The 27,169-nt window shown below is 29.1% G+C and overlaps 2 protein-coding genes and 1 pseudogene across 6 annotated transcripts; 2 read left to right on the top strand and 1 right to left on the bottom strand.

Annotated features, from left to right (window-relative positions):
• Nucleotides 1–455: 455 nt before the first annotated feature.
• On the bottom strand, nucleotides 456–26,105 carry LOC122848393 (aminoacylase-1-like). Of its 5 annotated transcripts, XR_006373454.1 has the most exons (9): nucleotides 25,456–25,966; nucleotides 24,711–24,880; nucleotides 24,131–24,634; nucleotides 22,274–22,564; nucleotides 1,397–1,569; nucleotides 1,288–1,324; nucleotides 870–921; nucleotides 747–785; nucleotides 456–670 (listed from the first exon to the last, which is right to left on the bottom strand). XR_006373454.1 is itself a non-coding variant. In XM_044146468.1 (5 exons), the coding sequence occupies exons 1-5, from the start codon at nucleotides 25,667–25,669 to the stop codon at nucleotides 22,054–22,056; spliced, it is 1,323 nt and encodes a 440-aa protein (XP_044002403.1). In that variant the 5' UTR covers nucleotides 25,670–26,105; the 3' UTR covers nucleotides 22,044–22,053. The 5 variants fall into 5 exon arrangements, 1 of the variants encoding a protein (XP_044002403.1); XR_006373453.1 differs by having other exon boundaries at nucleotides 456–694; nucleotides 870–1,324; XR_006373452.1 differs by having other exon boundaries at nucleotides 870–1,324.
• On the top strand, nucleotides 2,964–13,197 carry LOC122848385 (vesicular glutamate transporter 2.2-like). Its single transcript, XM_044146440.1, has 8 exons — nucleotides 2,964–3,218; nucleotides 10,232–10,403; nucleotides 11,520–11,756; nucleotides 11,844–12,152; nucleotides 12,222–12,348; nucleotides 12,428–12,561; nucleotides 12,629–12,892; nucleotides 12,965–13,197. The coding sequence occupies exons 1-8, from the start codon at nucleotides 3,169–3,171 to the stop codon at nucleotides 13,112–13,114; spliced, it is 1,443 nt and encodes a 480-aa protein (XP_044002375.1). The 5' UTR covers nucleotides 2,964–3,168; the 3' UTR covers nucleotides 13,115–13,197.
• Nucleotides 14,909–15,029, top strand: LOC122847962 (annotated as a pseudogene).
• Nucleotides 26,106–27,169: the final 1,064 nt, after the last annotated feature.

The raw sequence follows: 27,169 nt of genomic DNA, 5'->3' as shown, positions 1-27,169 counted from the left end.
TTGTTTGCTTTTTTCGAGATATTTACTGTCAAAGTTGACAACTTTAACACACAAGGTATACGCGTTACCTCATGTTTTTACGAATAACTTTTTTTTGTGTTGATTCAAAACTGTACATTTACTATCAGATTGTAGCCCTGGACAAGACGAAATTTTGATAATTATTTCAATTTTTTCTTCTTTTTCTTTTAATAAATATTTAACTTTTAAACTTCGAAATTTTGCTAGATGCGCGGCACACAGACATGAACACAAGCATGGTTTTGGCGTACGACGTAAACTTTGTTTGCTAGTGTGTTGCCGCGCACACACATACTACTAAAGAACTTGGTTTTTTCATCAGTGGCGCCACAAAAATTTCAGGATACGGGGAATAAAAAATAGCGTTATTAATATACGGGCCCTTTGTGGCATAAATATTGGTACGGCGATGGGACTTGGAATCAACCTTAAAGTATCTCGCAATTGACTATTCCAGAACAACGTATCTTTAATGTCGAGATGTTCCAGGTTTGAAAGTTGATTAAATGTAAAAATCTCATTTTCAGCTTGACAGTTTTGGAGATCGAGATAAACAAGTGTTGTTTTTTTTTGATATTTCTTGAATAATGCCGGTGATGTTGTAAGAACGTATCGTCAAACTTTGAAGATTGGTAAATTCTCTCAAAGACTAAAACAAAATGAATTTGATATTCTTTATTATAAATGACAATAAAAATAATTATTGTCTAACAATAAGTACTTACAAAAAGTGATGGTGATACATAATAAGTTGGAGAATAACCCTGAAAGAAAATAAATTTAAACGTTAGTATTCTTTCATATTAATGACAAAAAAATATAATTATTGGCTAACGATAGCTCCTTACCATAAGCCATTGTTCTGGGTCTATACCCAACCTATTTGGTGATTCAGTAGTTCTAAAAAATAAATGAATTTCATTTATATCTTTTGGAAGACTATTCAGTGTTTGAAATTGAAATTTATCTCCAGTTACATGTATTTTAACGACTTTCAATTGCTTCAACTGTGTGAATGCTTCAACAAAGCGATCAGTATAACAATCATCCTTATTTACGTCAATTTCGAATTCAAGTGTTGTTAAATTTTTGCAGTATTTAGCAACTACTGGCATGATACTTGACTTACAAATTTTTGAAAGAATTAATTCTTTTAAATAAATACCACAATAGAATAATATTTTTTCTACATATGATTGTGTTAAAATACATTTTTCATATCTACGAACAACTGCATTGGTACTTTTGTATTTTTTAATGTCATACCAAGCTAGTTGACAGGCCTCTTTCCATTTGGAACAAACTGGAATAGAAAATAACAAATTTAAATCAATTATATCAACAAACCAAATAATATATATTTCAATGATTATACCTTGATCCATAGTTATCCTCTCAGATATTGGCAGCAGCATGAATATTTGTGCTAATGAATCATTATCAAGAGAGTTGATGAGATCTATTTTCTCCTCAACATCATCTACAGAGACTTGTTGGTCCTTCTCAAAAAGTATCCTCTTTGCAGTCATCCTGCTTTATGGGTAAATACTGTAAATATAAACAATACATGTTATTGGACAGTCAAGATTATTTAATTTTTTATGTCAAATAATTTAATACTCAAATGAACATAGTTAAATATACCTATACTTTTTTTTGACGATAAATAAAGAAATTGTTGATTAAAATATTAAAATAAACATAACCTCTACAAGTGTTTACTATCACTTATCAAATGTTGATTCACGTAACTACAAACAATTCATTTAAAAACAACTAAAAATTTAAACAAACAGCTACCTGCGAACTGTCAATTATATGAATGAAAAAAAAAAAGCTTTGTTATTACTTTTAATAATTATACCAATCAACCTCTTTTTTTTTTTTTTTTATTGTTGACTGTTGTTATTGTTTATTTTTGTTTTATTGAGAGTGAGATGGAGATAAATATACCGACTGTTGGTATTAAATTCGCTCTTTTATCGGAAGCGCCATATTTAAATTTACGGCAGCCATATGTAAAAACGCAGATTATTGAGATAGAAAAAAAAAAAAAAAAAATGATTGTTTAAATCTACATTAATTGTTTAAATAATTAACTGAAAAATCTCATATTATATATGCTCAGTGAACTACTTCCAGATTGTTGAAACTACATTTAGAATATTTGAGTGAACAGAAAAAATGCAATTTCTACAATTTTATACTGCTAAAAATAATATTTATTTATTATTATTTATTTATATTTATTTTTATTTTTATTTATTATTTTTAAAAATGAAGTTTTAGAAACGAAAAAAGGTAGTGTAAAATTTCTAAGAAAAAACTGCAATGTTTACATTAAAAATCTAAAAATCAAAGATTGTATTAAAATAATGTGATTTTTATTTTCTATACTGTAATAATTACTTTTTTTTTGTCAGCGGCAAAATTTGCAGGCTACAATGCAAATCCTGCATTTTCATTTTTTCAGTGCTCGCATCAAGTCGCATATAATATTATTAATAGCCATTAAAATAAATTTGGAAACTTTTTTTTGCGTTTTTCTATTATCAAACATGCTGATGTCAGCATGATCATCATCATGATAACAAGCTAAATACATACTGCGCATCTAAAAAATAAAATGATGATATCATATTGTTTTGAAATACTTGAATATTTATTTATTTGTTGTATAGCTGACTAATAACAATAATATTAAAGGTATATTCTTAGAATATTTATAAATAAGTTAATAACGACGCATCTTAGATGGGATTGGACTTTTAACATTGTTTTTCAATAACTAAAAATAAGTATTGTTATCAATGTTGTCTCGACTAAAAAACAAGTCACAATACATTTGAGTTTCCATTCCCACAGGCAAAATCGTCACACGAAATAAGCAACTCCTAATAAGACGATATTAATATATTAATCACTAACACTGTAGAATCGATCGTGATAATATTCCTAACACTGACGTGTCTATTCCAATAACAATTTACGTGCGTGTCTTTTCCCAAAGTATTATTAAAATGGACACGTCAGTGGGATAACATCCCCAGCTGAGACCGATTTCTGAAATTTTCAAATACGATTGCACAGTTAAGTGCTGTTCGGGCTTCCTTGAATTAGTTTGTTTTTTATATTTATACAGACAACATGACCGCAGAAGGGATAGAATTACATGAAAATAAAATTTTTTCAAAAAGGTAAAAAAAAATTATTTTTTTTTATATACAATTTATAAAACTCATTAATCCTAAATACATATCAAGAGACCCGGTAGAGTCTCAACTCATTTATTTCCAGTGCGAGATTGATCTACCGGGTATATTATATGAATAGGTTGCATGTGTATTGTGTATGACGTTACGATTTTTCGTATATTCAATAACTCCTTCAATATTAATTTTAAATTAAAAGTAAAAATAGTTTTTTAATTAATATCAATATTTCCCTATCCAATGAGCCTAGCCTCAAATTTTTCTGTTGCAGAATGAATTAGATATAACACCCCATAAAAGCCAAGTACAAGATCTTATTATTAAAACACAGTTTTCTCAGCCTAAGTGTCCACAATTTTGCTTCTATTCGTTTCTTCTCCGCATTCATTCTATTTATTTGTATGTTCTATACGCCCTGTACGCCTGCGTATGTGTGTATATATTACCGTGTTGTAGTTGGTTGTAGTATCGTAAAGCTAAAAAATTGGTTACGTGGTGGAATTGTTGAACGTTTTTACTATAAACTAATAAAACAAACACGGTCGTCTTACACTCTTCCATACTTACCTCACACACATTCTCTATTTAAACTTTTGCCGGCACTTTTGCTTGCAGGGCTTGCAGCTATGCGCACGCACGCACACATAACAAAATAAAATTCAAAATAAAATAAAAAAATAACATTACTATCTAAACATATATACATACGTACATATATAATAATAATAATGATAAATAAATAAATATAATTTTTGATAAAAAAATAATAATAAAATATATATATGTAATAATAATAAAATAATAATAATAAATAGTTTTTAATAATATATAGGTATGTATATTATATATGTATATTATATATGTATATAGGCGGAAGCGGGGCAAAATGGAACACCCAAAAAATATTTTAACTTATCTTATTTTTAATTTTTTAAAATTTTTTTATTACTCTTCGATTAAAAGCTGAAACAAAATTGATGCAATAAAAAAAAAATTTTGTTGAAAATTTTTAGAATATGTTTTTAAGGTTGTTTGGTGATAATTGGATTTTCACTCAATTTTTTTTTAATTAGGCGTATTTTTTGATTGAAATAATCATCTATGTTGACAATTTATTTCAATTTTTGTTCCCAAGGGGTTTTTTAGATAATGAATGTCAAAGTTCACAACTTTTATACACGAGAATAGGGCGAAACAATTTTTTTTTTCTTAGATAGCGTATAGTAGTTTCGTTGTCTACTCGAAAACTTATTTTTTTCTATCAAATTGTAGATGAGAAAAAAATGAATATAATTTGAAAAAACAAGTTATATCTTCGCTACGGATTTTAAAGGTTATTCAAGTTTAAGGAGGTTATGCACAAATTCATTGCGGGTGTTGCGGGGCGCTTCTGACGTCACAGACAAAACTGAAATCTGGCTACACTGTAAAAAAATAAAGTGAAAAGCGCCTGCGCCCCGTATACAATATATGGGATTGCGGGTATGTGTGTGTGTTTGAACATGCCATACGTTGTCACATCTAATTTTTGTAAAGTTTATAATTAATTTCTCATTAATTGACCGATCAACATATGAAAATTTTTCGCGCAATCAATAAAACTCGGTTTCTAGTATATGTGTGATTTTTTTCAAGACTTTTTCATCATTTTTTCTATCCGAAAAAAATGGTTGAAATCTCCATAAGAGCCAATGTTAAATATTATTTTCAATAATTAGTTACAAAAAATTTAACCGATCAACATAAGAAAATAATTATACCGTTGTATTCAGAATGAAAAGATCTACTTGTGTACAAAATTTCAGAACATTCTCATTATATTTTTTAAAAAAAGAGTAATTTCTGCATAACCTCCTTAAAAAAAAAAAAAATATTTACTTCCTCGCTGTGAGTAATGCACACAGAAGTGACAGACACAACACTGTAAAAAATTTTTAACTGCAGCAACGAGCTAGATAGCTGTCTCTCCTATCCACGGCTAACTAACCTTTGGATAGTTAGCAGAGGATTGTTATGATTGTTATTTTGGCAATCCACATTTGACAGGTTACTATTCTTGTGAAAACAGCGTGCCTACTGCCTACTTGTTACATTAGCTATACTTTGGATAGCTGCGGTAGCTACAGCTATCCAAAGCCTGACAAGCTGGTATCGCTGTAGTAGCTATTTAGGATTGCGTATATCGCGTATATGCATAACTATAAGTATATAGACATACGAAGTAAAAACAATATATTAATGTACATTTACTAATTTTTAAAATTAATATCTGACCAATTTTATACTAAATTTGATGCACCAAATAAACGCCAACTTGAATACAAAATCTTATGCTAAATTTTTAATAACTATATGCATTATTTTAGTCATTGTTAATAATAATTTGGTACATCTGTCAATAAAGAGAGGTGATGAACACAACAGCTGTTGACATTGAGATTATGTCGAACCTGACGAGCTGGTTAGCCACGCTAGCTATCCAGCCGGCTAGAATAACTAACCGATTGTCTTTTTAAGGCATGTCCAACGCGGAACGAAAATACAGAGAAGTTTTTGAAATTTCGACAGTAGATTATTTATGTAATAATACACAATCTCTAATTTTTTTATAATTTTTTTGTCGGTGGTTTTTCTTAAATTAATTAATAAAGTTGACATTTTCGAAGGAGGTTATACATAGGCTCTTATGGCCAGCCGAGTACACTTCACACAAACCTGGTTAGAAACTATATGAAAAAATACAAAAACAATTTCAAAAAACTGATATATTATAAAATGAAAAAAGACGAAAATTTTGAGCCGTATATGAAAAAAGTTTTGTCGGTGGGTTTTTTTTAATAAATAAAAATAGACGCGAAAATTAGGAATTTTGACATATTATTGTCGGCATAGTTTGAACATAGAGTAAAACTGACAAAAAGTTTGCATGTGTGGTCACACAGACGCAAGTGCCGTGATCTCTTCTGCCAGTCTCACTCTATATTCAAGTTGGCCAACATTAAATTTCAACATAATTTTTAATTTATAGTAAATGATATTTTGGATAAATAAATTTAAATAAAATAAGATAATAAACATTTTTTTATTGTGAAATAAGGTCAAATATGGTAAAAATAACGTGTTATGATTGATTTAAAAAAAAAAAAATTATTTTTTTGGGGTTGGCAGTGCATTTCTTGTAATATAAAATAGATAGGACATTCTCCCCTCCACAACACTCTAAAACCGGCGTTGGACATGCCTTAAGGTTGTTTTTAAATCGCATGACCGGGCGACGTTTTGGGTTCACAAGGGTACTTACAAACGCATGTTAAATAAAAAAATTATAGCGCCCCCTCATGCCTAAAATCTTTTTACTTTACTGATGCATCATAAGTAGTGTGAGTGTTGCCGGCTTATATTTACAGACACTAATACTACTCTAGCAATAAACATTCAGGGGGAAGTTCCAAAACCGTACATTAGTTGTAAGAGGAGGATAGAAAAAGAGATAGAAGATTGAGCCAGAGGAGATAGAGAGAAGGATAGAGCTAAAAGAATAAAACCGAACGACGGTATTGGAACGTACCCCAAATTTTCAATGTAATTCAGCCGGCTGAAACCCGTAAATTCAAAAAGTAATTAGCCAATATCTTTTAAACGCCACTGAGGAAATGGATAATTTTTTTTTCATTAATTTCGTATTTGTAAAGTGTACAAATCTGTAGAAAAAAATCAAAATTTAAATTAAGAGTTTTAAAAGTACAAGCGCAAACGTACCTATACTTCCTATGCTTGCGTGTTAAAGTTGTCAACTTTGACACTAATTATCTGGATTTTGACGCAGAGGAAAATTACGAAAAAATTACACCAAATAGATAATTATTTCATTTAAACATTAAAAAAAAAAAATCGAAAATTAAATTACGGGAGTTTCATTTAAAAACAACCTTAATATATCGGGCCTGATTATCGATAATACGGTAGTGCCTCGAGTCGAGTATGAGAAAAAAATATATATGTGTTGATGAGAATATGTGCGAGATGAGATTAACTACTACTACCGTGCCTTATTATACATCAAATATTTTGTCCCCTTCCGTCTCAAATCTTTTAGAAATTTAATTAAAATATGATAGAGTTGAATGAGGATGTTGAGGTTTGGTAATGATCCCATAAATCGATGTCAAGCTTTTTTTTAAAAAAAATTAGATTTTTTCATTGCGGTAATATATATTTAAAGCATAATTGATATTTACGGTCTTTGCGTTTTTATCAAATCGACCAGATTTCTTCCGTTCAGTTGGTAAAACTTTACAATTACTTCTCTTCTCTTTTCTTAGTGTTTATATTTTGGCTGCACTGCAGTATGTTATTATTTGTTTGTATACATGACATACCCTCTAAACTAATCCCTAACGGTACGACCCAACCCGTTTCGTCAGTTCGAATCGGGTTATTTTAGGGTTAAGTTTTTCTAAGGTTTGTTCGTGGTTGGATAACTGTTACCTGACGGTTGTAATGTGCGCAAAAACAACCGTCTTTAACCGCGTTGTATAATGGTTATTCTAAGGTTATATGAACCGAAGACCAGTTTGCTGTAACCGTTATTTAACCGTTCAATAACTTCGGTTGGATTTCGGTTGCTTCGAGGTTGCCGCAATGATATGACCCAATCAGTCTCGTGGGTTAGAATCAGGTTATTCTGAGGTTTGAAGTTTTTATAGGGTTTGTTTGTGGTTGAATTGCATCTACTAATGTCAGACGACCTATCCCTAGTAGAATTATTTCTCCGCCGTTACTCCGGCTTTCTCCGGCATTATTCCGTTGTTGGCCCATTTCCAGCGAAATTACTCCAGCGTGAGATTGATGGCGGATAAATTTTTCCGGCATGGTATCGGTGACGGAGAAAATATAATAGTTGTTATTAATAGATCATCTGTTTGACTATTTTTGAGCAGACAAACTAGAAGTATTTATTCATCGCTTGAATATTTTCATGATATGACAATCTATGTATTCTTTTGTGTTCTTTTGGCTCATGGAGAACCACATACAAACTCGCACATACACATGCTTAATTGAAAAAAAAAAAATTGTCCAGTTCATTTATAATCCAACGCATTTTTGATCACCGCTTGTTACATAATTGTTCTAGGTTTCCTTCCGCGGCGGACGGCCGCTGAGAAATACCACCCCCACTGCTCACTGTAGTATATAATCAGATAATTACCGTTAACGAACCGCTAACCATCTACGAATAAACTAAGTTTAATTAACCGCCAACGAACCCTAAATAAACTATGAGTAAACCATAAATGGTGACCCAAAAGAGTTAGTTTCTGGTTAGTTTTTGGTGAGTTATTTGAATCAAAAATATTCGGGTTTGAACAAGGTTTATCAACAGTTAACTAACAGTTAGTTCTCATTTGGTTATTTTTAGGTTTAAGAAGGGTTTGTTTTCGATTTTTTTTGCGCACATTCCAACCTCGAGACAACCGTTTGATAACGGTTCATAAGGGGTTGGACCGTACCGTTAGGGATTTGACAGCATAAATAAATTGTTTACTCTACAAAAAGATGTGATATCTCAACAAAAAAAAAAAAACAAGTTTTTTTTACAAAAAAAGTGTCAAGTATTCGAAATTGTCACTAATTGTGTGTATATTAATTAAGATGTGATACCAGAAAGACAAGAAAGAAATATATTTTTGACGTTGTAATTAAGTCTGAACTATTGAAGAAAAAAAATTTTAAAGTCAAGTCCCGTGTGAGGCTTGGTAAAACGGGCTTGACACAAAGCTCGTGTGAGGCCGGGGAAAACAAAAAAAACAGGCTTGGACTATTGAGGCCTGTGTGAGGCCAGTTGAAAACAACGGGGACAGTCTTGTGTCAAGCCTGTGTTAACAAGGCTCGTGTGAGACCGGGGAAAACAATGGGCACAAGCTTGCGTCAAGCCTGTGCTCCCAAGGCTTGATACACGACCCTCGCACAAGCCTGGCACAGTTGTTCGAGCCCGAGAACTCCTACCTGGGCTCAAAAGCCAATTTTCGAGACAGAAGCGCAACAAAATTTCGGGTACCCGGGGATAAAATTTAGCGTTACGATATACCGGCCCCTCAAACTACAAATATTGGTTCGACTATGTTTTCCGCAAACAACCCTAAGAACGAAAAAAATTATTTTATAGATATATTTTTCTTTGTTTGTAGAAAAAAAAGGTGATAAATTGATTGAAAAGGAATTATTCATGAATATGAATAAAGAGGAATAATTATAAAACTATGTTAAATGTATCAAGTAAATCGGACGAGTAGCTTGCTAAAAACTGCGTTTCCATACGGAGAGAAATCCGCAGCAAATAATGCTGTAGAGTATCAAACAAATTTTACTGTAGTCTACTGGAAATTGAGAAGTTGCGTGGGGAGGCCACCAGGATCGACTAGAATTTCCTACTACACTACAGTAATTTTAATCAAAACAAAACAAAAAAACGTCACAAAAAATTAAATAAAACCTTATTATTTAAACATCAGAATAAAAATGTAACGTGTTTATTAATTTTAAAAAAATAAACCATTTTATAATTTTCATGTGTTTCACCGTATTTTTATTTAAATTCATGAATAAAATAAAAACAATAAACTTTTTTAGAAGAGGTTAGGAACACACTTGATTTCCAATAAATATTCGTGTCATCTGGAGGGAAAACCTGCTGTACACTACAGTAATTTCTGGCATAAAGTATACCATTAACTCAAAACTTCCAAAAATTCCGGTAGACTACAGTAAAAAATTTAGATGAAATATAATAATAATCATTATAATAAGTGGAAATTAGTGGCTTTAATGACGTCGGCTATGATTTTTACGATACCGCACTACAGTAATATATGCTGCGGATTTCTCTCCGTGCAAGAAATGGCTTTTTTTTTTATTGTGTGGATTAATTAAACAGCAATAATAATTATTATTTAAATAAACAAAAAAAGTGAAATAACATTTCTGTTTTATTTTAGTGATGAGGAAAAACAGGTGGAAATTTCAAAAGATGTTGATGTTGGTTGGAATTTATGGAAAAAACGTCGTAATGTAGTTGGTATCTTTATATTTTTTGGATTCTTCATTGCTTATACTCTCAGAGCATGCCTCAATATTATGATCGTTGTGATGACCACTGATACGAATGAGGTAAGTTTATCAATAGTATTCAAAAGATTAGAATATATAAAGTTAAAATAATTGAGTTATATTACGGAGGTGGAATAGACGCGAAGCGTCCCACCATAGTATTGTTTTCACTATATGTTTTATGAATTATACCGCTCATAGCTTCTATGATAATTAAGCTAGATTATTCGTATTAGGCTTAAATTAAAGATCTTGACGAGCTCTAGAGCCTCTGATGAAATTAAAATTTTTCGGGTAATTATTGAGTTTACAAATGCCGAAAGAAAAAGGTAACAAAAACTTGGAAGCGAAATATTAAGAAAACTAAGAAAAAATCATGGATGCAAAAATTTCGCAGATTACAGTAAATGATGAAATAAAGATAATTAAAAAAAGTTTATATTTTTTAAAATCGAATTCGTTTGTTTATTCAAGAAAAACTGAAACGACATTTTTTTGGAACAGACATAACTTTTTTTAAAATTAACTAAAAGGTTTTATTTTCGTTTTAATGGATTTCTCGTCAAAAAATCTACAACCAGAGCCATACTCGAAATTTTTTCAACAATTAGTTTTTTTATAATTAGCGATTGTTTATAAAAAATATCAGAGTTTATAAAATAAAAAGAACCACAAAGAAATCATTCAATGAGCTTATTTGGCTTAACAGCTTGTAGAAAATTTTCTAACAAATTTTTCGACTATAATATGAGATTATTTAGTTAATTATTTAAACAATTAATGAAGACTTAAATAATCATTATTTTTTTTTTTCATCATTTTTTTTGCCGTACGCACGCGCACTTGTGACTGTAGAGCATACTACCCACTCATTTTTACCATTAGATTTTTTTTTTTTAAGATGTCAGATGATAGCACTCAACAATTCTAGGAATCAATTTGGTTTATTTATTTTGTATTTATCCTGTTTTTTGAAAGTTTGAGGTTAAAGTTTTATAAATAAATTCAATATAATAAATAATTGTAATATAATAAATTATTATTATATTACAATTCATTATTAAATAATAAATAAAAATTATAATTTCAATTAACGCGTCCTCCCACCGGAGTTTTGAAAATTTTCAATTTTCAAAGAGAATGCAGCCATTACTAATTCAATTTTATTTATTACAGACAAAAGCAGAATTTGGTTGGGACTCAACACTTCAAGGTTTTATTTTGAGTTCATTTTATTATGGTTATACTCCCACTCAATGTTTGGGTGGTTTATTGAGTGCAAGAATTGGAGGAAAAAAAGTCATTGGTGTTGGAATTGGAGTATCAGCATTGTTGACATTAGCTATTCCTACATCTGCACGTATTAGTGTTTTTCTTTTGATTTTTTTACGAATTGTTATAGGATTATTTGAGGTATAACTTCTGTGATTTACAAAATTAGAATTATATTTATAAAATTCAATTCATTTTTTAATTAAAGTTTAATTTTTTCTTTAACAGGGTGTTACATATCCTTCAGTAAACTCTATATGGGCAAATTGGGCACCACCACTTGAACGATCAAAACTTGGAACTCTATCTTTTTCTGGTGCTTCATCTGGAACTGTTGTTGCACTGCCATTATCTAGTCTTATTGCTGAAAGTCTTGGTTGGCCAGCTGTTTTTTATATATACGGGTTTTTCGGATTAATATGGTATGCCATGTGGCTGTACTTTATATCAGATAAACCTGATGATGATCCTTGGATTTCACCTCTTGAGCTTAATTTTATTAAACAATCGCTGAATACTGATACCCGAAAAACTGAGGTTTGTTCTTTAAATTACGAAATAATGATGCTCTATCATAAATCTTGTGATAACAATTTTTGTGTCTAGGGACCCATATCACATCCTTGGAAAAAAATATTGAAATCAGTACCATTTTGGGCAATCGTTGCTGCTCACTTCAGTGAAAACTGGGGACATCAAACGATGATGACGCAATTACCAACGTTTATGCAGCGTTAGATATGAAATATTTAAAAATATTCAATAATAATTATGACTTAAAATTAACATTTGAAATTAATAATTTTTTACAGAGGTATTGCATTTTGGAATTGTTGAAACTGGTTTTCTATCGGCACTTCCTTATCTTGGAATGACAATTATTATTATATTCTCAGGTCATCTTGCTGATATTTTACGATCAAAAAATTATCTCACAACAACTCAGGTAATAACAAAAAATAAGAATCTTAATCATATAACTATTATTTTCTAATTTTTAAATTTTTCTTTAGGTACGAAAGATATTTACATGTGGAGCATTTATAGGCCAATCAATCTTCATTATTTCATCTGGGTTTTTAAATTCAAGCTTTCAAGTTATTTTTTGCATTACAAGTGCAATAAGCATTAGTGGTTTTGCATGGTCAGGTTTTAGTATTAATTTTCTCGACATTGCACCAAGACATGCCAGTGTTTTGTTCGGTATTAGTACAACAATATCCATGTTTACGGGAATCATCAGTCCATGTATCACCGGTTTCATTGTCAAAGATAAGGTGAATATCAACTATTCATATATTATATTTGAAAAAAGTCAATCTAACAAAACTTTTATAATTTTTTTATAGTCTCCTGCCAGTTGGAGAATAGTTTTTATAATTGCCGGCATAATTTATCTTGTTGGTGCTGTGATTTACAGTTTATTTGCTTCGGGAGAAAAACAAAAATGGGCAGATGATAAAAATATAGCAGATAATAAAGAAGTTGCCTTGAATTAAAGCAAAAAAAAAAAATGTACACTAGTTGGCATAGTAATTAATAACGAATATATGATTTGATAACATACCAGAAAAGTGTCCAGGATGACCTATGTTTCAAAAAATTATAGAGTATAAAATTGAATTTATTAATATTTTGGTTTTTATTTTATTCGATAGTAACAAGTACGGATAAATGCAAAAATAATATAAGATAACGAATTCATTACCTGTTGAAAATTTTCGAAACTTCAGCGAATTCGTTGCTTTTTGTGTGTAACTTTAAACAAATAAAAAAAATCCACAAACAATCATTTATATTTGTTCGAAAAAATAATCACTTTCTTTAATCACTCAATAATTATTATTTGTTGTTTGTTCATTTTATATATTAATGGCAAAAATGAGGACAAGAAATGAAATAATATTATTAATATATAATATAATTCAACTTGATTTTTAACCACTTTGCGCATGCGTGGGAATTTCTTTCGTATTTTTTCCGTAATCGTGAAGAAATTTCCTATACGAAACAAAAAAAAAAACCTGTTTTGGGATATGATCTTACCTGATTTTTAGTAATTTTCACATGGAAAAAATTTTTTATAATGAACCCATCGTTATCCATGATAAAATTTGGAAATTGACTAATCTTGTGCTCTACTATTTTCAGTAAAAATCAGAATTTTAAAAAATGGCGAAATCGTAGTTTTCTCTTGTGAATGCGTTTTGATTCTGGCTCGGCAGTTAATGATGGTAAAATAAAAAAAAATCAAGTTTATCTGATCGATGACTCATCAAAAATATTCGTTTCAAATTTGAGAGGTGAGGGGAAACCCTGTGAGTTGACATGGAATGCCCCATATATGCAAAGTATAACCAACCCTGGTAGAAATATTTCTCCGACTTTTCTTCAACTTTTTTCCAACTTTTCTCCGCCATTTCTCCACTTCTTTACGAAAATGACCCATAGTTGGAGAAATGGTGGACAAATTTCTCCAACCTTTCTCCAACCAAAAATTTACTCCAACTTTCTTCCAACTTTTTTCCGACTTTTCTCCAACTTTTTGATGTGTAAACATCTTTGGGCTCAACTTGTTATGGAGTAAAAACTTAAAAAACTTTGAGTTTAGACGTAGATCCAGTATGGGATCTGGGCGAGAATCCATTTTTCTGTCAGTCTACATTGGCATAAAGCGCCATGGTAATCGGTCAGTAACCGTTACCATCAGGCGTTCTGTAGTATATAGATGAATTTAAATGCGAGTATTTATATATTTATTTATTTATTGTTATATATATGCCGTTGTATATATTAATATACAAGTATTTTATTTGTATTTATTGGTTATGCTTGCATTTGTTAGGCGAAATTAAGTTCATATTGTACATATATATGTATACATGCATATGCATGTATTTTTCATTTATAATTTACAAGATTAATATTGTAGATTAGTATATATAATATACTATTGTTTATATAAATAATATTTCCTAAACTTAAAACAAAATATTGAATTATTATACAATAATAATTTATTTATATTTATTGACTAATTTCATGTTTTAAAAAAGAAATAGACATTGATGATGTTAGGCCTTACAGTTGAAAGTAGTGTTCTGCAGATGTAAGATGAACGTTCTAATATTTGAATTTTTTCGAGACATTTTTTTCTCAGTAGGTAAAAATATCATGCACAAGACCTGGTTGCAGGGTCTGAACTCATTTTTCCAGCGCGAGTATTTTTATATGCAATCAACTTAGTGAAATATGTAAAAAGCTAGTCATAAATGGTTTGGAGTAACTGTCTTTAGAATGGCGACATATCGATGAATATACCAGTTCTCGTCTGATCACTGAAGTAAAGCATCGTTGAGCGTGGTTAGTACTTGGATGGTTGACCACTTGGGAACACCGCATGTGTCGTTATCTTTCGACTTTTTTTTTTAATATATTTTGATTTATCGATTAGTAATTTTGAGAATCCAATTCATAACAATTTATCTCTAACTTAACCCGAAAAAACTGATAATAATTTTTTATCTTAAACAAATAATAGAGTCATACTGCTTCAAAATCTATATTTACACTAGATCAAGCAACTGACCATATAATCTCATCCTGACTACGCTGAAAAACCGTCTAAATTACTTATAAAAACTTTATATTTGTAAACCACAGTAAGTATTTAATAGAAACGTTTCTTGCAATATGTATTAGATATGTTTGACATCTTATCTGGACCCTCTTTTGAGCTAAAAGCACACGTCCATTAAAACAATTGACTAGCATGAAAAAAAGTGTAAAAAGCTGCATATAATTGTAATACTTTTATTTACCTATACCAATTGAATAACTGGACTCATATGAGTTCGCTTTCTGACCACTAAAGTCAAGCACTGTAGGCAGTGGTTAGTACTTGGATGGTACCGTAAGGAAACCACACAAATTATTTTTGTTTTTATTTTTTTTTTCATATAAACCAGTGTTATTTAACATTATTCAAGATTTGTTTTACAATTAATTACAATTATTTTTCTCTGTCAACTTAAAAACAATAATATCATTCAAGTTTTGGATTAATTATTTATCATTTGTAGATGTTGCCGCGGTAGACGATATATAATACGATACGATAAATCACGATAGACGATACGATAATGCAAATTTTATCGTTACGATATGATTATACGATACGATAATACCTACACGATAATTGCGATAATATCGTCAAAAAATATATTTTTATTTATTTTTTATTTATTTATATAAAAAATTGCAATAAACAATTCTAATTTGAAATTTTTCAATATTCATTTAAGCTTTAAAAGAATTCTGAAAAAAATTCAATCAATATTAATTTAGATAATAGTATAATAATTTCTTAATCCATTTATTAATTTTTAAGTTCAAGTATATAATCTTGAAAATAATTATTTCGGACCAATTATATATCAGTAATATATTACTCAGAAATTTGCCATTGTATTGCATTATCAATTCTGGAAATAAAATTGCAATGTTATTATTAATAATAATTAATAATAAATTTAAGATGACATACGCGTCAACGTATATTTATATATCTATATTGTAATCAACCGATTTATGTTAATATTTTAACCAATTTAAAAAAACCAAAAAATATAATTTTATATATATTCCGGCGTAATCTGGACAGATTAAATCAAATGAAAAATTATTTTCTAAATTTCTAAATTTATATTTATTAACGATTATATTTATATTTATTTGTTTTTTTTTTTCTTCATACGTATAGTAATGCCCAGCAGAATAAATCTCAGTAATATGACGACAAAATAAAAATTATAATATTAAATAATAAAATATCAGAATTATTTAATTTTATAATATAAATAATAGAAATTATTCACAATAATATCGTCATATTCACGACAATCTCGTGACATTAACGATAATATCGCCATATTCACTCGCTGAATCTCGTCTCGTCTCGTACCGCATGAAGCCCTAGTGTTAGTTTGAAAAAGAAAATTATTATTGTAATTGTACAATAATTTTACAATATAATTTATTTATACTTTTTTAATCAAAGTAAAGAAAAAATGGTATACTTGATAAATATATATATATATATATATTTATAATTATTAAGTTTATTATAGTGAATTAAAAAAAGGTCCTTTTTAGTTAAAAAAATAATTTTTCATTTAAGGGAGTTCGAACAACACTCAATTATCTTTAACTTTTTTTTAAATTTTCAGAGTAGGTTTATGAAATAGTTATCTATCTTATGCCAAAATTTCAGAAGTCTATCCCCGCTAGTAAAATAGTTATTAATATTTAGGGTCAACAACTTTTAGCGTGTACGTTTACGGGAAAGTCGAAAAATGTTAAAAAAAAAACAACATATATCAAATCTGTATGAAACTTTAAAATCTTAGAATAATTATAGAAAAAAAAAAAATTCAAGTTCCCGGCTAGAAAGTTGAACAATCATTGTTTAAAAAAAAAAAAAAAGTCAAAGAGTGAAGGAGTGGAGGTAACAAAATACGTTTGTGTGCATATAGATACACACAACCGTACATGTATTGGTGGAAAACAGGACCGTCTACGCAGAAAAAAGTAAAGGTTGCCGCATGAAATTTTATAAATTTTTACTTAAGTATTGAGGGGCCCATTAGGTCACATTTCTGGTTTGTACTTTTTTCGTTCGAACTCCCTTAAACTAAAAAGGTTCCTTTTTTTCAATAAGTATAATATATTACATCTAAAAAAACACAGTGATATTTAAAGTTTCAATATCGATATTATTAAGATCTAACTATGTATTATATTTCATCTGTCGATATTTATTGATTTCCAATTATTCAAGTTCGTTTAACATACTAAATGCGAAATAGTGTTCGTAAAATATAATTTGGGAACTGAACTATCGAGGTGCTGTAATGTATAGGTACACGGCGTATAAAATTGAAGACGTATTAATTAAAGACAACCTGTTTTTTTATTCAGTTTTTATAAAAAATTTTCCTACACATGCGCAAAGTCGTTAAAAATGAAGTTGAAGTAGGTAAAAAACGGCTATTTATCGGTTATATATCGTATAGTTATTAAAATAACGATTGATTATAAAATTTATTAATATCAATCAATAAAGCTCGTCAAGGAAAAAAAAATGTTTCGATAAAAATTTAGGTAATAATTTATAAATTTTAATATATATATATATATTTTTTGCAAATATAATAATGGCAGTCGATAAAACTCTTCGAGTAAAAAAGAAAGTCAAAATAAAAATTTCGATATATTAAATTTTTTTTTTTTTTTTTAAACCACTAGATTTAACTAAGCCACTAGATTTTTCACTTAGCCGCTAGACTTTTTACTTAGTCTCCGTTATAGCCAAATATATTTTTATCAGCTTAATTTTCCTCTCAGCTACATCTTTTTCTTAGAACAAAAAATCGATATATCGAAATTCTAAAATCATTGATTATTGAAAATTACTGAACAACAATAATTGTATGAAAATGGAAAAAAATGAAATAAAAACAAACAATATTTTTATAAATGAATGAAAAAAATTTGTTTAAATGTGTACTTATTATTATTTTGTTCAATTACAACAACACGCCGAAGTTGTTTACACATATAATAAACCCGCGAGTCTAGATGGCTCACAAAATTTTTTTTCGCCATTTCTCCAACCTGAAATTTACTCCAACTTCTTTCCAACTTTTCTCCAACCATGGGTCATTTTCGTAAAAAGGTGGAGAAAGTTGGAAAAAGTTGGAGAAATATTTCTACCAGGGATGTGTTGGTCAAAAATAATAGTTTTAAAACAGTTTCGAAAAAAATAAAAACAACAGAAGAATAATCATTTTCAATAAAACTCTTGAAAATCTCAGAATATATATCCTGGAAGAAAATCAAATAGATCTAAATAGATGTGTTGCCGTAGATTTGTCCGTCAAGCGCATTTATGTGGGAAAAATTCGACTCACAGAAGAAAATGATAGAATTTATAATTTATTCAATAATTCAATTGAATAATACAATTTCCAATCCAACAAATGAATCAACAAATAATTCTCAAATGCATAAATTGGCATTAAAAATAGTTGATAATCCACAAGAATTAATGATCGAACAACATCTTCAAATACCAGTTGAGCCAAATTGTATGGAAGAAATATTATTATTTAGGTTACCACATAAAAAAATATTATGTTAACAAGATATCCGGAGATGAAATTTTGTCTCTGAAAACAGCCTCCGAAAACTCTGCAGCCTTTAAACACAGCTGTCTCTAAAGTGGATAAATCAAAAGTAGTTCAGAGAAATTCTTCAGAAATCGCCCGAGTGGAAATTTCAGTCCGATTCGGATCCAGGTCGGATCCGGTTTACCTGATTACATATCCGAATCGGATCAGGCTGGCCGGATCCGATTCGGACTGAAAATGTAACGCCGGCTAGGCTCCGAATCGGATCCGGTGAACCAGATCCGGTTACAATAAGGCCACCGTGGCTAAATCGGATACCAAATTATGTATCTGAAATTACATTTAAATCGGATCCGATTTTACATCCAAAACAGATCCGATTTTACATCCAAATTGGATCCGATTTTATGCTTAAACTGGATCCGAATTTATATTTAAACCGGATCCGAATTTTGTTTTAAAAAAAAAAATATATTTGCTTTTTTCAATTATTTTTTTTAACAATCTTTATTAACAATATTTTTATCTTAGAAAATTCAACCTAAACTAAACTAAAATTCCGGATTTTGCGGGGATCGATCTCGGGGCTATTCTGTTCAAAGTCGGCAACTCTATCCTATTGACCACGGCGGCGTACGTGGAATCGATGAAATCAAAAGTCCTTTACAAGTGTAGAAAGTTATTTCAAAATTACATCAGAAAAACTTGATATGATTAATACTATATATATGCAACAATGTATTTATTATTATCAAAAAATAAAATGACATTCTGAAATTAATTTTTTTTTTTTTTTTTTCAAATACTTCTAAGTTGGATCCGTTTCAAATCAGGGAATTTACTAGAAGTTGGAATCCGTTTCAAATCAATTAAACCGGAATCTGGATCTATCATATAACCTAGCCGTAAAACCTGACCGAACCGGAACTTTGAAAAAATAAAGTCCGATTAAAGTCCGGCAATCTGGATCCGATTCGGATCAGGATAGAGTAAGGAAAACCGGATCCGGTTAGCCGTAGCCAAACCTGACCGAACCCGGAGATAACTTTGAAAAAAAAAATAAAGTCCGATTAAAGTCCGGCAATCTGGATCCGATTCGGATCAGGATAGAGTAAGGAAAACCGGATCCGGTTAGCCTTAGCCAAACCTGACTTAACCCGGAGATGACTTTGAAAAAAAAAATAAAGTCCGATTAAAGTCCGGCAATCTGGATCCGATTCGGATCAGGTAAGAGTAAGGAAAGCCGGATCCGGTTAGCCTTAGCCATAACGGATCCGAAGAGGGTCAGGAAACCCGGATCCGGATTACCTTAGCCATACTGGATCCGATTCGGATCAGGATCCGGCCAAGCCGGATTCAATTTCCACTCGGGTCAACGACGAGAAGAAAATTTTTCCACTCATTTCTCCGCATAGGTCAATTTGGGAAAAATTCGGAGAAATTCAGAATAATTACGGAGAAATTCGAAAAAATTTAAAGAAATATTTTCACCACCCTGGTAGAAATATTTCTCCGACTTTTCTCCAACTTTTCTCCGCCATTTCTCTACCTCTTTACGAAAATGACCCATAGTTGGAGAAATTGGTCCGCCTACTTTTCTCCAACCAAAAATTTACTCCAACTTTTTTCCAACTTTTTTCCAACCTCTCTTCAACCAAAAATTTACTCCAACTTTTCTCCAACCATGGGTCATTTTCGTAAAAAGGTGGAGAAAGTTGGAAAAAAGGCGGAGAAAGTTGGAAAAAGTTGGAGAAATATTTCTACCAGGGAACGCCTATAATAATACCCTCAATGAAGAATTTTCAAATTCATAAATGGTGATTCGAGAATCCTCGATACATTAATTCAATGAGATTGTTGAACATTCACGGATTGACGGGCAAAGAGTACACGGAGAGAAATCCGCAGCAAATAATGCTGTAGAGTATCAAACAAATTTTACTGTAGTCTACTGGAAATTGAGAAGTTGCGTGGGGAGGCCACCAGGATCGACTAGAATTTCCTACTACACTACAGTAATTTTAATCAAAACAAAACAAAAAAACGTCACAAAAAATTAAATAAAACCTTATTATTTAAACATCAGAATAAAAATGTAACGTGTTTATTAATTTTAAAAAAATAAACCATTTTATAATTTTCATGTGTTTCACCGTATTTTTATTTAAATTCATGAATAAAATAAAAACAATAAACTTTTTTAGAAGAGGTTAGGAACACACTTGATTTCCAATAAATATTCGTGTCATCTGGCGGGAAAACCTGCTGTACACTACAGTAATTTCTGGCATAAAGTATACCATTAACTCGAGACTTCCAAAAATTCCGGTAGACTACAGTAAAAAATTTAGATGAAATATAATAATAATCATTATAATAAGTGGGAATTAGTCGCTTTAATGACGTCAGCTATGATTTTTACGATACCACTACAGTAATATTTGGTGCGGATTTCTCTCCGTGTAGTGTTACGGTTTCGCAACCAAAAGTCCTTCCTCCCATACAGAAAACAGAGACAGACTTTAGCTGAACAGATGATGACCATAGTAACGAGATAAATAAATTAGAAATAAATAAGTTTAGTGACAGTTTGTAAATAAAGATAAATAAAAATGAGTCAAATATCAAAAATACTAAAATTTCTATTTTCGAGAAAAACTTTGACCACTTTTCGCAAGTTGCGACCAGCTCTTTTGTCAATTTTTAAAAAAGTTCATTACCAAAAATATTTATTTTTTTATTTTTGAAGAGAAAGACGTCAGCTGCAAAATTTCAATTTACAATCTCTGTTATTGTTATAGTGCGCGAGGTGCAATTGTATTGTTTTTGTTTGATTGAACATTTGAATTTTATTTTTTATTTAGCAACAATCTTTTATACAATTATTATATTTGAATCGTTTGATTCTTTGCAACAATTATTTTGACACTTCCATAGACTATTTTCAATAATAATTTTTACAATTTATAATAATTGTAAATAATTTAATAATTCAACTGTTTTATATTTTTTTTAAAACTTACTATTGCGAATGATAGATATTTTATAAATTTAAAACAATTAATAAAATAACAATATTTATAGTTTAGCAACAAAATGGACCTAATTTTAATTTACTTTTGAATTTGTTCAAAAAATTATTAGCTTCAATTTGTGTAAATATAAATATTTATATGTATAAAATAATTGCACTTTTGAAAAACTGCAATCATAATAATTATCGTCTTTTTGTAAATTAATTATGATAATTATACATTTGCAACTGCAGATATAATGTTCATGTAAATTTCAATTCCACGTAAAAATATATCTTTGTTTAAATATTCATCATGATCGTGAAGTAATATTTTTGTATTATTCATTGGTGAAAAACCAATTGCTGGTAATCCAACCTATTGTGTTAAATATAAATTTATAAATAAAATATAATTAATAATACAAAAAATAAATAAAATCATGTTGACTTACCGAACGCACGTATCGACTGTCAGTAGCACCAGTAAATATTCCAATATCCAATTCAATGCCCAATTTGTCTGTTGTTTTTTTGAAAGCAATCCAATATGGATTACTGTCATCCAATTTTGTTGATTCAATTTTTGGACTTTTTTGTTCAAATTCAATTGTTATATCATCACCGGCTTCTTTGCACCACCTACGAAATAATTTTTCCAATTCATCATGATCAGTTGTCGGAGGTATTCTTATATCAAATGCAACCTTTAATTCATCAGGAATAACATTTAGTTGTACACCACCCTGAAAATCAAATAATCATTTATTTAGTAAAATAAATACTTAATAATGTTGTTAAAATTACTATTATTCTTATTCAAAAATAGTTTTCTTAAAAGCTAATAGTGATATAAAGTGAATAAATTAATAATTGATCTTGAAAAATAAAAGAAAATCTTTTGTTACATGTTTTCTGGACAAGATTAAAAAAAAACAAAAAATGTTTTTAAAACAAATATTGATTGAGAAGATGTAATCTCAAATTGAGTGATGTAATACTTGAATTTTTTTATAAACTACAAGTATCATCTACGTCTTATCATTACCGTCGTAAATAAATTATTTTTTTACGTAGGCGAAGCCTATAGTATTAAATTCATACACGTTTTTTTTAAAATGATCATATCTTGTAAAGTAATAAAGGTAGAAGGATCGTATTAGGACCAAATTATTCGTCTATGAAAATACTAAAACCAGGGAATTACTAAAAGTAATTTTAATTGTTAGTTAATTTATTATTAACAAAAAACGATCACCGTGTAATTTTCAAAGTCAAATAATAAGAAAACTAAGAACAAATCATGGATGCGATTTTTTGCCAGGATATTAAGAATGACGGAATTTATAATAATCGAGTTGAAAATTGTTTTTAATGTCGTTGGAAGATTGTTAATAAACAAAAAAACAAAATTGCTGTTTTTTTATGTTTTGCATAACTCTTTAAAATTTTAACTTACAAGCTTTGTTTATAGCTCAAATTAATTGTCTTTTCGATACCGAGAGCCAGCCACTCTTGATAAAATTTGCTCTGATCATTCGTTAATTAGATATCAGCAATTGTTTATAACAATCACTATCAGCCTTTATGTTACAGTCGAAAAATAGTAACGAAGGAGTGATTTTAGCGATTTTTATGAAGACAGGGTGGCTCTCAGGAATTTAATATCAAATTTTTTGAGCTTAATAAAACTTTTTTATGTTAATTTGTTCAAAAGTTATCCGAAATATAAACAATTACCGATTTTTATTTTGAACATTTTTTCTTCAAAAAAGAGTTTAAAGCGCATGCGTAAAACTTTCTTTGCTGTGGTTACAATTTGCTTGGATAGATATATTACATGGCAAAAGATTACTTTTGAGTAAACTAACGATTTATTTTATATTTGTATTGATTTCTTTTTTGAACGAATCTAATAAAATTATTAATTACAAGTGGTATAACCTCAAATTTTTTTCATCTGTATTTTGATTTATGTACATAATTTGACAGGTGAAAAACAGCGCGAAAAAAACAAAAAATATTTAATCATATAATTTAAAATTATTAATAAAAAAAAAAACTAAAATGAATTTGGAATAATCAAGAGGAACCACACGGGCTTTCGCCGGAGTCTTGAAAATTTTCAATTTTCAATAGAACGAATCCGTTACTAAAATTTTTTATTTATAATTTTTAAACGCACATACTCACGCGTTAAAGTAATCCTCCCTAACTATGCACACAGTATTATGCAGACATGTTAAACAACAAGTATGAATGATAAAAAAAAATAATTAATAAATAAAACAAAAAGCTTTATTAATAAATACCTTAATTTGATTCAGATTAATTGATAATAAATCTCCGATTTTATGTTTTCCAGTAGCAAGTTTGGCACTTGATTCTGCTCGTAGATCCATAAAACAATCAATGATAAAACGTAATTTTTCACCAGCAGTATTGGGTATGAGCATTGAGCCATGTCCAGGTGGCCCATTACAGTGTATCCATACTTGCCAAACTGATCTTTCACCATTGAACATGTAAAATTTATCAGTTGGTGATGCAACACCCTCATCAAGTGCAAATCCAACATTTAAATTTTTAAAATCTTTACTATGTATAAATGCACGCATTCCCAATATACCACCAATTTCTTCATCAGGCACAAATGACATATGTAATGTACGTTTTAATTTTATTCCATTTAATTTTAATCTTCTTACTGCTTCTAAATATTGTATACCAACGCATTTCATGTCTTGTGAACCACGAGCATAAATATTACCAGCATCATCAATATGTGCACTGAATGGTGGATACGTCCATTTGTCCTAATTTTATTGAATAATAAAAATATCTTTATATATATTCATTTAATTATTTATTTAATTTCAATAAATTACTTACTGCAAATACAGGAACAACATCCATGTGACTGTTTAATAAAATTGATGATGCTGATGTATCAGTTCCTGTCCATGTTATGACGACAATTGGTTTATTTGAAAATGGCTCATGAACAGCAATTGGCAAATCCAAACTCTTTGCTTGTCTATGTAAGAAAGCAACACATTCATCTGTTGAACAAAAAAAAAAAATTATTTTTATTAAAAATCCAATTTTTATTATAACATAAAACAAGTATATAAATATAAATTAAATAAATATAATTTAAATTCATAATTATACGGGCAGGGCGCTTAAATGCTTCAAACAACAGCCATTGAAAAATAAATCATATGATATGAATAAATAAGAAAAATATCAAATAGCATAAAAATATAAACATTAATCTTAATTACAAATAATAGATTCATTAAAAAATTTGTATAATAATTAGCAATTTTATAAACAATCAACAAGTAGAAAAAAAAAAAAAAAATTATGTGCATTGCATTTATTTGTTTATTGATAATTAATTATTAGTAATAAATTTAATAATATTTAGTAATTAATAATAATAATGTAAACTGAATGTGAAGTATGAAGAGCATCACTTCCATTAGACTTATTTTGTTATATAAAAAAAATAAATTCAAAGCTTTGGCTATACTAATTTTATAAACTATCAATTTATTATTAGATAAAGATATTAAATTAACAATTGATATATTTTTGTTATATTTAATAATAGTTGATTACAATTACATACCATAGTTAACGTTTGGTTGAACCGATGGAATTTGCAGATACTCGCGAAAATTTTCGACAGCCGTTTTATCTAGCTGAGTTTGAGACAAAGACGTCATGGGTAATCGTACGTTTGGTTCAGTTTGATATATGAATATGTCTACAGCTCTAACCAGCTCTAACCAGCTCCAACTTTCTTGTATGATTATATGACGAAATAAAGAATATTCTTTCATAGCCGATTTTCTGGTGATCTGTATCTATCCCTCAACGACAAAAATAAATACACTTGCGCAAGCGTCGAAAAGAAAAAAAAAAAAAATGTTTCAGTGTTGTTGGTACTATATAAATAAAAATTAAAAAAACATGAATAATTTATCTTAATTATTTTTGGATTGTTGATAATCATTGGGTGACAAGGCCTGGATTATAATAGAAATGATTCAATTCGACACAATCCTCACATCGAGTCACATACAATATCTTTCGTTTTATACCACTTTTATAACACTTAATTATTTATTAAGCCAATCAGAAATAAAATAAAATTGGAAAATCATCATGGTGATAACAAGCTCGATACATACTGCGTATTTAAAGAATAAAATGATGATAATATATTGTTTTAAAATATTCGAATATTCATTAATTTGTTGTATATACCTATACTCAATAACAATATATTTTCATCATATTATTAATATTATTGATAAACAACTTAATATAACGACGCATTTTAGATGGCCTTGGACTTTTAACATTGTTTTCTAATAACTAAAAATAAGTATTGTTATCAACGTTGTCTCGACTAAAAAACAAGTCACAATACATTTGGAGTTTTTATCCCCACAGGCAAAATCGTCACACGAAATAAGCAACTCCTAATAAGATAATATTAATATATTAATCACTAACATTTTAGAACCCATCATGATAATATTCCTAACACTGACAAGTCCATTCCAATAACAATTTACGTGCGTGTCTTTTACAAAAGTGTTATTGAAATGGACACGTCAGTGTCCATAAATTCCAGCCAAGATCAACATCTTGTAAAATTTCCACCTGTTTTTCCTCATACCTAAAATCAGTATATATATGACATCAAAACACGAACCTTTAATTTTTGTATACAAAAGTAGCTCATTTTGTCTCATTTTGATATACAAAATATAAAAAAACGTAATATTCGTCACGTAGTTTAAATTTAAAAAAAAAAAATAATATTAAAACTATGAATGAAAATAAACAAAATCAGTAAAAAACATGTAATCAAATTCAAACGAAATATTTAATATCAGGTGTTTTTTTTTTAAATTTTATAATACAAGTCAAATCGGTCAAACTCGTTAAAATCTATATATAGATAACTATAGTTAACGAAAAGTAATTATTATTTATCGACACAATCGATCACGAGGGTTTATTCTAAATACACATGTTTTTTGTCACGTATTTAATATTTTTATCAAAATTTTAAATCCCACTATCAATTTTATTCAATATAAAAGTCGAAGAAAGCCAAACAGTTGAAAATTATAATAATAAATTATTCATGATATTTGTGTTCAAGTCATTCTTTTCCAGCGTGAGATGACTTACCGAGTAATAGTATAAATAGATTGCATGGGTATGACGTCACGAATTTTTAATTGCTCAATAACTTACTTATTATTAAATATAAATAAAAAATAAAATTACCTTCCTCATTAATATCAATATTTCCTTATACAATG

Source organism: Aphidius gifuensis, linkage group LG1, assembly GCF_014905175.1.
Source record: "Aphidius gifuensis isolate YNYX2018 linkage group LG1, ASM1490517v1, whole genome shotgun sequence".
Classification (NCBI taxonomy): domain Eukaryota; kingdom Metazoa; phylum Arthropoda; class Insecta; order Hymenoptera; family Braconidae; genus Aphidius; species Aphidius gifuensis.
This window is presented reverse-complemented; position numbering and strand designations above follow the sequence as displayed.